Source organism: Notothenia coriiceps, unplaced genomic scaffold (genome assembly GCF_000735185.1).
Source record: "Notothenia coriiceps isolate Sejong01 unplaced genomic scaffold, NC01 NC01_scaffold00003880, whole genome shotgun sequence".
Taxonomy (NCBI): Eukaryota; Metazoa; Chordata; class Actinopteri; order Perciformes; family Nototheniidae; genus Notothenia; species Notothenia coriiceps.
Window position 1 is genome coordinate 117,252 of NW_011336581.1, and position 11,536 is coordinate 128,787.

General features: G+C 37.2%; 1 protein-coding gene and 1 long non-coding RNA gene across 3 annotated transcripts; one reads left to right on the forward strand and one right to left on the reverse strand.

Moving 5' to 3' along the window:
- The first annotated feature begins 52 nt into the window (after nt 1-52).
- On the forward strand, nt 53-8,726 carry tmem243b (transmembrane protein 243, mitochondrial b). 2 transcript variants are annotated; one of them, XM_010766927.1, is made up of 5 exons: nt 53-122; nt 3,747-4,046; nt 4,410-4,460; nt 5,433-5,537; nt 6,208-8,726. In XM_010766927.1, the coding sequence occupies exons 2-5, from the start codon at nt 3,969-3,971 to the stop codon at nt 6,325-6,327; spliced, it is 354 nt and encodes a 117-aa protein (XP_010765229.1). In that variant the 5' UTR covers nt 53-122; nt 3,747-3,968; the 3' UTR covers nt 6,328-8,726. The 2 variants fall into 2 exon arrangements, with proteins under 2 accessions (XP_010765229.1, XP_010765228.1); XM_010766926.1 differs by lacking the exon at nt 53-122 and adding an exon at nt 614-750.
- Nucleotides 8,727-9,110: 384 nt separating this feature from the next.
- LOC104941789 (uncharacterized) lies at nt 9,111-10,005 on the reverse strand. The gene is made up of 2 exons (XR_797930.1): nt 9,891-10,005; nt 9,111-9,725 (listed from the first exon to the last, which is right to left on the reverse strand). It is a non-coding gene; the product is annotated as an uncharacterized lncRNA (long non-coding RNA).
- Between the last annotated feature and the right edge of the window lie 1,531 nt (nt 10,006-11,536).

Sequence of the window (11,536 nt, forward strand, 5' to 3'; positions counted from 1 at the left end):
GGTTAATGAGAAAAATATGCTTTATTAATAAGAAAGATAGTTTACTCGTGGTGTTGCAAGAGAAGTATCCCATTTGAAGTGACTGACTCCTGCTGCACAGACAGCCCTGCACACCAAGGCAGGTGAGAAATGCAAAATTACATTACTTACATGACATGATAAAACTACATCAATGATTCAGTAATCATTCTAAATCATAAGGTAGTAATCATCATTTTATATTTTAAAATATATCAAGGCATATTTTGGATCTTCGAAAAGTTAAACTGATAACTGTAGGCTATGTCTATTTTTTATACTTAAAAAACTGTTTGGATTTAAACACCATGAATGGTGAGTTACACATCCACCCACCAAACTCCGTTCATGATTTTGAAGATTTAATGTTTTCTGTAGTATTTTATGCATGAGGTAAACAAACTATCTGGCTCTTAAGGTTATTATTTAACTATGTTATAATTCTTCTTGTTGATAATATTATTATTTTCTTGGATTAAATTCAATGTAGTTTTACTGGAAAACTGTTTTTTTTAAATTTTATTTAGCATAATAGAATCCACAGTTTAAATAGGTTACTTTCTGAATGAAGTTTGGCGAGCTGCGTCAGTGAAACTGCTACAAGCCCTGTCGGCTCAACAGTAAACTCGCCTTTAACAGCTTGAACTGAAGCTACCTGGCTTATTCCCTTTAATTTATACTCGACACTATTATCAGAAGTTATGTTTCCAGTGGAGTCACGGTAGCTGTAAGGTAAGCGAGTCAGTAAAGTAAAATAGTAGAAACATTAGCTTACAGCTTCTTCTAAATGTCTTATTTTCAATGTAGTTCTGGCAGGTTAGCTTAGCATCGTTAGCTACCTGCTTTAGAGTTGGCCTCGTAACGGGTAAAGCTCAAGTTAGCTAACACTACAGAAGGTAGCCTTAATGGTGTCGTTTATATTCGTTATTTTATACCTGACTTGTAGGATGAACTGATATAGTGTGTAGTTTCGGTTTATTCTATTCACTTAACGGTAACGTATGCTTAGGTTGCTATTTGGCTATGACTTACAAGGCTAACAAGCTGTGTATGTTAAAGTTAAATGTGTTTTCTTACCTATTGCTGGCAAGGTACGCCATTTACTAATCAAGACAATTGCTACTATAAATTGGTAGGTGTCACAGACATTGTGTTCAATTGTGTGTTGTTGATATTCAAGTGTTTTGCTGAGATTTAATCTCTGAACATCCCAACAACATGCTAATAGTGTTATGACTGGAGCAGTACAATGTCTTCTCTATATCTAAAGCTTTAAGTTAATTTACTAATCTATATTTTCTAATGTAAGCGTCTATTCCTACCCCCTTGTCTTTCAAGTGCTTAGTACCGACTGTCACTGCACCTCGTTTTGTGGATAATATGGGAATTAACCCATTTTATTATTTTATTTGACACTGCAAAACAGTTTGAATCACATGCCAAACACACCCTGACCCAGTGAGCCTGCAGGGCTTTGAAAAAATATCTAACAATCGATACAAATCTCAAGCTGTAAAGTCATACAATTATCTTATCTCTAAATTGTATTAATCACGTCTTATTTTCAACACAGATCCTTCATCTGATTTTATTTAGTTATTTGTTGGAATTAGTTGTACAGCTGTTAAGATGAGTTGATTTATCAGAGAGTAATATAGTTTTGGTTTCTGAGGCATTTCTCTGAACTAGTAAATGGCATTTTTCCTTTCCTAGACTATATCACTAATCAGTTAATCAAACATACAATCCCCACATAAATAAATGATGAAAGTCTGAATAAGTAAAAATGTTTAGATGTTGGTGGTCTTGTAGTGGACAAGTTGACAAAACCAATATAAAGCTTACCTAAATAATTTAGTATTGACCTGATACACACCTGTTTGAAAAGAGCTAAATGATTGATTTGTTTTGATAAAGACTCAAGGTTTAATGGAGCTACTATCAGCCCACACATGCCTATATATTTGTCTTCCTAGCTCAGTTAAGTCATGGGGTTTCTGTTTAAGAAGCCTAGTGAATCACAAGGCTCTGGAGGAATGTCTTTAGGCAAGGTTTATGCCTGGTTATAACGAAGCTCTTGTTTTCCACTGTGGGCTTTTTCTGCTGAGAAAGCTCTGCAAGGGTTTTATTTCCTTTCCTGCTGCCTTCTGACCCAGAAAGAAAGCAACCGTAGCTGCCATCTTTGAGAAAATGGGGGTTTTCCCTGCATAAAGACGTTGTGTGAAACTAAACAATGTATTATCATTTCCAAAAGTGTCGTAATCCCTATCACCCGTAATCACGTTTCTCTGTTTCTGTAATCAGATAAAGAAACATAACCGTACTTCAAGGAAGCTGGGAAATCAAACATTGTTTGTTTCAACAATGTATTGCTTTAAAATGCCTCATGGTGGTTTCCCCCTGGGCCTCTTTAATGCTTGGTGGAAAAACTCTTCATAAACAAATACTTTTATACGAGTAGTGGTTTTTGTGGGCGTGAGAGGAAGCTCAGGGTGGTAAAAGTACTTTTACCATCCTCTGGATGTTGTTCTGTTTAAAATCTCTTTCAAAAATGTAATGGATCCAAGATAAGGCCGTACAAGCTGTTCTCTTTTGAGGTCTCTATTGTATTTGGTAAAACGTCAAGTCAAAGTTCAATCTTGGATTTCGCAATGTCCATTTTTTTAGCTGATCTGCAGCTTGTGGTGAGAAAGCTTTAAGAAGATTGAGGACATCACCAAGACAGAGATTCACATAAGATTTCAAAAACTGACATTATGATTAATCAATAAAAAAGAGTTGCTGAATAAAAGCACTGTTTTTATTGGGGTTTAAAGCAGGCTCAAACTTTACATTAACTAGACTGTTAAACAGAACACTATTATTTTGTTTCCATTATAGCTGAATCATTATGAAGTTAAACTTTGTTTTGATTTCAGCTTCCTCCTTTAAACCGCTATCATCATCTTGCTGTTCTTTTTCTGTGAGATGGAACTGACTTGTGGTTGTCATCGCACCTGAGAAAAGAGGAAGTGAAGATGATAAGCTTCGATAAGAATCTGTTTTCTTTTGCGTTTTAATCATCAGCGGATTGCTTCCACTCCCACGGTGTGTGTGTGTGTATATATATATATACATATAGCGTTTCTCTTAGAGTTTTAACGCTGCCATAGTAATCCAAAACTTGAAATATATTCTTCGTCTTTGCAATTTAAGAAGCAGGAAACAGCATTTTGCTTTCAAATGACCTTATCAACTGAATGATATGCAATAGTGTGGTTTATAAAAATGTCTGCTGATAAAATCATTGTTTAATTGAATTTTGGTTCAGTTCAAATGAAATAAGCATTTTAAAATCACAGAGCTATTGCTGAAGTTGAGTACGTTTAACTATCTAAAGGTAAGCGATAAAAACCTGCACTAAAAAAATCAATAATAAGAAATAGAAATGAATAAAAACAAAAACAATTGTTTTGTGGATTAATGAAGGAAGAGTATACATTTGGTGTGATACTCATAAACTTAACTTCCCTGCAGCCGTACTTCCAACACTTTGATTTTGTGAACTCTTTATTGCTTTGCCAGAAATAATAAAACATGTATTTCTTTATGGCTTACAAGAAAGGCAGGAAGTTGCAGGACATGATGATGATGATGATGATGATGATGATGATGATGAGAGAGCTTTTAGTGTCTGATTGTGCATTGCACCCTTTGTAAACATTTCCTGTTGTGATGTTCTGCCACAGATAAAGAATCCCACCCACCTGATGATCCGAGTCTCTCCCTGATGTCAAACCCACTCTGCTGACGCCGTGCAGCGGGACGCAGACGGAGGCTAGCTTGTGAGCTAGCTAGCATGCAGCACTGGCCCGGGGTCTCCAAGAGGAGGCGCAGCTGAGAGGGAAGGAGGGTGGGTGCAGAGAGGCGGGGGGGGCGCTGCAGAGGGTTTGGTGTCTGCAGAGCCGGCCATGGATGACTTCAGCACCAGGACGTACGGCACCAGCGGCCAGGACAACAGGCCTCTGTTCGGGGAGACCTCGGCACGGGTAGGAGCCTGGAGGGAGTGGGATGAAAACAGTAGAATCAACAGCCTTACTTTATTGAACCCGGGGGGGGACTTGGATTTTGGAACAGTTGCTTCATTTTAGAATATTATGAAATAATGTAAAGAAGTAAACATTTGCACATTGTACTATATAACAACAATACATATGTAAAAATATGTATGATACAGTATTTTTAGTGTTTTAATGTTATGAATAATAATACATTACATGCATGTATGTTTCTTTCTGGCTTCCCTGCCCTCTCTGTGTCTCTCACATTCAGTTTTTAACAAATGTAGAACTCTAAGGAATACAATATATCAAAAATAAACAGACGTCTTTTATAAACGTTCTCCCTTTCAGGATCGAATCGTCAACCTGGCTGTGGGGGGAGTCACGTCTCTGGTTGTTTTAGTAAGTACTCATTATTGAATGTCCTTTTACCACTTACATATGTAGATGTTGCCCCAAAGCAAAAGCTTGAGAAATCACCCAAATGTTTTACAGCGGCTTACTTAATGTATAAAATAAAATGTTTTCTATTTGCATCTGTTCTTAATGACTGTAGTGAATGTGTTGGTGATAGTAGTGTGCAAGAGTATTTCTTTACCATAACTTTAGAGCTGCAGTTGCAAAGGGGCATTTACTGTGTGTGCATCTCGTTGAAATGCATAGGCGTTTTATTTAGCTTTAGACTTGGTAGGGCGTAGGGTTACTTTTAAGTCTGATTGGTTATAACTGATCTGACGTCTGTACTTATTTCAAATTCCTATATGCTATTATGCATCTTTTTTAAGTTAAGGTTTGCATAAATTCTATGATCTTTTAAAAAACTCTATTTTCTATTTTCCTCATTGAACCCATTTATAGTTTTACTTTCAGCATTAAAGTGTAACCTGTGCCACGAGTTGTACACATGTAACCATACGAGCAATGTTTCATGTTTCCTGCTCTCTGAAAGAAATGTGGTTATCTATTTTTGGATGCTGACGTAAGAGGAAAAGGGAGTTTGCAGTTAAAATAATGAATCATGTGTTTTTACTTCTCCTTCTGCAGACAGACAGTGTTTCTCCATACTGTCTGTCTGCAGAAAATCAACTTACACACACCTCCAGCACAGCGCTGTCTGCGATTCTTAAAACGAGCTGCGTTCTAACATGCATCCTGTTAAACAAAATACGTTTTACATGTTTAATGTACATCACCTTTACATAGAAGGTCTAATAAATAAATACTGCAATTAAAGTGCAAAAGTCCTTCAGTAATAACAGATAGATGAAACTGTAAATGCCAAAGATGTTAAAGCTGAAAAGCTTGTTTTTTATTAAAAAGCTTTTGATTATTTAGACTCTTTTTGTGTTAACATTTGTCCTTTTTGTCTTGCAGGTGACTGTTATCAGTTCTTTTGTGTTCCCCTCGTTGCCTCCGCGACCGCTTAATGTCTTCTTTGCCGTGTGCATCCTGTTAGCATGTGGATCGAATATAATGCTGGTAAAAACACCATTTTGTTTTTTATTTGAAAGGCTCATTAGTTCCTGTATAAATGATAACTTAAGTACATCAAAATAGGTAATGTAAAATGACTGCCCTTTAGATTTCTGTTAGATGTTTAATGGGAATGGAAACCAGGTAAATAGTGAATCTTAAACGTACTTTTTCAGATAAAACTTTCAGTCATTTCATAGGTTTTTCTTTAAATTGCTTTGAGGCGTTGCAATCAGGGCTGAAACAATTAGTCAATTAATTAATCGAAGTTGACAAATTATTTAAATCATTTTTATCCAGTAAAACTGAACCGATTCTCAGAATGTCAGGTGTATGTATTTATGCACTTTGCTGCATGTATTTATTTTATGTAATTGTTTCTATTTATTGAACATTTTGTGATTTTTGGTTAAAAATTCAGATATTTCTTTCACTGTTTTCAGACATTTTTAGACTTTATTATCAAATAATAATATAAAGAATAATAATTTTAAAAGTAATTTGGTGAAAAATAAATGGTGTTTAAATAGTCAATATGAGCCGCCTTGCCACTGAAAGTTTCTTGTAAAAATGTAAAAAATAAAACTGGGGAAAACAATGGCTTAGTGATGTATAACATTTCTACTCCAGCCAAACTTCCATTATAAATAAACCTTTTCATGTTTCTCCCTGTCAGATATACTGGTACCGGCAGGGCGATCTGGAGCCTAAATTCAGGAATCTGATTTACTACATGCTGGCGTCCATCCTGCTGCTGTGTCTATGTGCCAACCTCTACTTCCACGAAATCAGGTAAAGAGGAAGAGGAGGAGGAAGAAGGGAAGACATGGCCTTGACACATGAAGGACTATATGGACAGCAGGGCTCATCTCAATCTAACTTTTCCCAGCTGACCCGTAGCAAACTGGAGATACTTGGACCAAAACCAGTGAAGCTTCTAATGGTTCCAGCTGGAGGAAAACTCGTCAGACCTGTTGGTGCTGAAACACAAAGCACTTAACACACACACTGTGTTACAGTGTAGAAATAATGTACTTATAGAGGCCAAAACTCTGCCTGGAGACACACTGCTGGAGGGTGAAACAGGTGTGTCTACATGCTCATGTATGTCATTTCTTTCTCATAATAACACACTCTTAAATTCATGCTGGAAAACATTGTGTTTGATATCATGATGCAAGAGTTAAAGGAAAAATCTGCCCGTTCATCTGGTTTTTGTATGTCATATCTCTTCTGTGTAATTTTGAACTTTGTATCTTATCTAAGTTGCTCATTACTACATTAATATCTTCAGAACGTTGGAGTATAATAGTCAAATTGTGAATACAGTCATTGATGGAGGGCCCCAATGGTCTTCACCTACAGAATGTATGTATTATGTTCCTCTAAACTCCAATCAGATGCCATCTTTTGATTTAATGGTGCATTCAGGGTCAAAGAATATTAAGTCATATGAACTTGAAAAATGAAAAAGCCAGTGTGAGGTGCAAATGCTGGAAGCTGAGACGTGATATCTCCCAAATGTGTAGTATATACAAAAACTATAGAGTATGTACTGCAAACATTATCATGTCTGAGTTTAGGGTAGCAACCAGCAAAAGAAGCGGGTTGTTATTTCGATCATTCCAATAATTATTAAGACTATAAAATGTCAGAAAATAATAAAAAATGACCTGAGAAAAGGGGTCATCTTTGAACGTCTGAATCGGAGAATAATTGAACAGAAAGTGTTTGTTTGATAATTGCTTTATTAATGAATGAATGATTCAAGTAATGGATTTTATTTCTAAATCAACAAACTATACTTCAGCTTCTCAACACATCAGTACATTGTTTATAATTTCCACTTCAATTATTGTATTTAAACCTTTTGAGTTGACCAGTTTCACCTGAATGCTCCATTATAGAATCTGTGAATTACTATATTTGAATTTATGCTATCAAAATTGATTTTTGCCTCATTTGCCAACTGTTTTAAAATATTTGAACAGGGTGGGTTTTTCCCTTTCAGCTGGAAGTAAATGATGAGCATGTAAACACACCGCAGCAGTATTCAGTACTGTAGACTCTAGTAACAAACTAGCTAACAAAGCAATAGCACAAGCAGCTTCTGTGACAAATATATGCAACACTTTGTATGTTTTATCTTTCTCTGTCACTGCTTATCTGATTATCGCTGTGGATTTAATTCATTTTCCACTTCTAAGAGGATTTTTTAGAATTGAAATACTGACTCACTGCCAATCCTTGCACTAAGTATTGGTACACACTTTAGTCTAAGCCATGCACACACAGCTGTAGCACAAATGGGAACAATAATTGTTGCTTTACATTGAATTACCCCAGATATTTAGTAACTATATCACATTGATGTGTCCGCCATTTATATTTTGCCATTCACAAATCTGAGCTGGGTTTTTTCCAGAAGTAGCTATAATTTTGACTGTTTGATTCGCTGTCTCTTTGTTTTGCATTTAAATAAGAATTATAATCATTGAAACATTCTGTATTTTAGCTCAGAGCTAACAGTGTTACAAAGAGGTTTATTGATATTTTTGCAGGTTAGGTAAACACTACGGTTTACAGACGTGACCCGTGACATGCAAACAGAATAGTTGAACTAAAACCAGACTTTGTCTCCAAATGTAGCTCAGCACTAAAGTTGAGTGGATTTTGGGACAAATTCGTTTTTCCAAGTACACTTTCAAACTTTCCCAAAGCCCAATGTGATGATTTTCAATTATTACCTGAAGTCCAAGACCAAAATACATGTACTTTACTGTCAGAAGACCAGTAAATATTCACATTTGAAAACTGGAAGCCAGATAACTGTCGTCATTGCTTTAAAGAAAATGGCTTGAACAATTAATCAAACAGCCGTATTCTCACTTTCTGCCAAAAAACTAATTCTGGTGTCATGCTTGGTCACAGGAAATACCAAGTGTCAAAAGTTGATCCTAAAGCAAGATTTCATCAAGAAATGCCATAAGACTAAAAAAGTGTTCCTCTGAATACTTTATAAAGTGAAAAATATGAAATGTATCATGACTGTTTTCCAGCTTTTGTTTCTCCAATGACAAACATCTTAGTGCTATCCAAACTGAGGAGTCGACCTCACCACAACTTTAGGATCGTCAAAGCCATGTATTTTATTCATTTCATTGTTTTATGGAATAAATAATCCTGTACCCTGAATGCCTCTTTGCTTCTCTCTGACTGCGTAATGATGTTTACAGCAACACAGATGAAATGCACAGTTACAGACTCTTCTGGAACATTTGGATAACTGAATGCAAATGAGGGCCTGCAGATTAAAGGCCAGTTTTGCATTTAAATGTCCGTGTTAGGTAATAAAAAGTGACTTCTTGTGGAAGCCAATATTCATTTGCATGAGACTTTTAGAAGTATTTTCCTCCATCAAAACTAGGAAGTGGATACTGTAAGCGAGCTCAGAGTTTGTTTTGTACTTTTGAGAAATCTCTTTAGTATCCACATTAATTGTACTCCATCTTCCCTTTCTGCTCAGTAAAATGACATCCCTCCTACAATTTATCACAAAATATCTGAGTGGCACCAAACAGTGGTTATTCATTAATTTATTTGGCATGTTAAAGATACATTGGAACTGCATTCATCAAAAATATTTGCATAAAACTCCACAGTTCTGCATTTATAAAAATCAAAATTCATGTAAGTTCAGGCAAACATAAAATACAAAGTAAAACCAGTTAGCTACAAAAAAAAAAGCCTGTTCGATTACAAACCAACCACAGGCAATGTTATACATAAATTGATCCGATATTATTCTAAATTCTTTCTTCAACATCCTCCAGAGGGCAGCAACGTCTTTAAAAAGTAGTGCGGACAAGCTCTCTGTGAAACTGAAAAGTAGCACATTCATTATAATTGGTACTAGAATAAAAAGTATTCAATTTCCCGGGCAAAGGAATTACATTTGTACCCAAAGAGAAGAAGAGCAAACAAATGAGGTTCCATACTGTCGCAGAGTGGTCATGCTGTATGGATCCGGGTAGTAAACTATAATATGACTGTTATGATCATTAAACAGATTTAAACTCTTAAGCAGTTGTGTGGGAAGACATACATTTAACAGAGGTTTTTTTTTGTTCAGACAAAGTCCCGGGACTTCTTAATAGCACAGCAGAGCATCATGCTGAAGATCATCCCAAAGATCTGAAAGGAGAAGGACGACATGAATATACAAAGGGTGGAAAACTTATACGTTGGTAAAAGATCAAAACATGTATGTGCATGTTTCTTTTAATGTCAACTGCTAAGTAATTAAAGAATTATAAATGTTGGCATTAAAATCTTTTCAGGATGTGTCATCACACTCACCATGATGATCCCGATACCAATGCCCACCCCTCCGATAATGTGCAGTTTGGTGTTGAACATCTCGTCGATGGCAGTTGGACAACTCTGGCAGAAGCAGAAAGAAAAGGCTTGTCAACATTTATTTAGAAAAAAACAGGGAAAACATTAAAATTGTATTCATACAATTCTTAAAAAGGCTGTCACAAAGAAGTGGTTTGGGAAAAGCCACCCATCATTGATCAATGGATGTAAGTAATAAAGACAATGGACATCTACTAGATTTTCACAAGTGGATCGGGTACATAAAACCTAAAAAGTCCAACTCTAGCGGACTTTATTGAATAAGTAAAAAATGAATGAAAATAGAACGTGATTTAAATGGAACTGTGATTTTTTTACCCTTTTTGAGATATTTCCCTGTTTAACCTTTCTTGAATTACAGCAGTAACAAAACATCAAACTGAGCCCCTGTATGGTCAGTGAGAAACTATAGAGGTTTCTCAATACTCAAATTTCCCCTCCTCGGTCCTCCGGTAGTGACCCGGAAATGAATTTCAGCGCGCCATTTTGAAGGACATCTAATTTCTCTAAATGCACTTCGAGGCCCGAGCATCGAGCATGGAGGAGGCTCTCTGGAGGAGCTATAACCGAGGAGACACTGATGGTTCCTCCACGGCTCCTCCGCGGATGCATTTCCGGGAACGGTGGAGGCGTGACGCACGGCCGGACTTATCTCAGCTAATGACAGCTCTGCATGCATCCCTTGGATATTATTTTAGTAACTGCTTTCATCGCAACGCGATNACCGAAGAAGAAGAAGAAGAAGAAGGCAAAGCAGCAGCAGAAGAAGAAGCCGACTCGGAGCTGTCCGACTTCAGGCGAGCTTTTTGAGACCTCCCCCGGCTGCGATCGGCTATTCTCGTCTACTTTCGAGGCGAGCCGCAACGCGTCTCAAACAAGCCTACTGATGGGTCCTCCACGGCTCCTCCACGGATGCATTTCCGGGAACGGTGGAGGCGTGACGCACGGCCGGACTTATCTCAGCTAATGACAGCTCTGCATGCATCCCCTGGATATTATTTTAGTAACTGCTTTCATCGCGACGCGATGTTTACAGTGAGAACAGCTGTGAGGTCCGTGCAGAAAACAGAGCAGTGTGTAAAATATATATCACTCAGTATAACAGGCCTACTCTCTTTATTTGCATTAGTTTTGTAGATATCTACAAACAAAGAGTCGATATTTTTCTAAGACCATTTAGTGCTTCACATAATAAAATACACAACGGCTGTAGCCTGATTATGCTTTAGGAGCTGTAGGTGTGTGTGGTACAGTGTGTAGGTGTGTGTGGTACAGTGTGTAGGTGTGTCTGTTGTACAGTGTGTAGGCGTGTGTGTTGTGCAGTGTGTAGGTGTGTGTGTGTGGTACAGTGTGTAGATGTGGGTGTGGTACAGTGTGTAGGTGTGTGTGGTACAGTGTGTAGGTGTGTGTGTTGTGCAGTGTGTAGGTGTGTGTGTGGTACAGTGTGTAGATGTGTGTGTTGTACAGTGCGTAGATGTGTGTGTGTTTCAGTGTGTAGGTGTGTGTGTGGTACAGTGTGTAGGTGTGTGTGTGGTACAGTGTGTAGGTGTGTGTGTGTGTGTGGTACAGTGTAGGTGTGTGTGTGG

What these genes read in the sequence shown, in the direction of transcription:
- tmem243b (XM_010766927.1), top strand. Translation starts at nt 3,969, where the DNA reads ATGGATGACTTCAGCACCAGGACGTACGGCACCAGCGGCCAGGACAAC. An exon ending in TCGGGGAGACCTCGGCACGG is followed by an intron (nt 4,047 to 4,409) that starts GTAGGAGCCTGG and finishes TCTCCCTTTCAG; the next exon opens with GATCGAATCGTCAACCTGGC. An exon ending in GTGGATCGAATATAATGCTG is followed by an intron (nt 5,538 to 6,207) that starts GTAAAAACACCA and finishes TCTCCCTGTCAG; the next exon opens with ATATACTGGTACCGGCAGGG.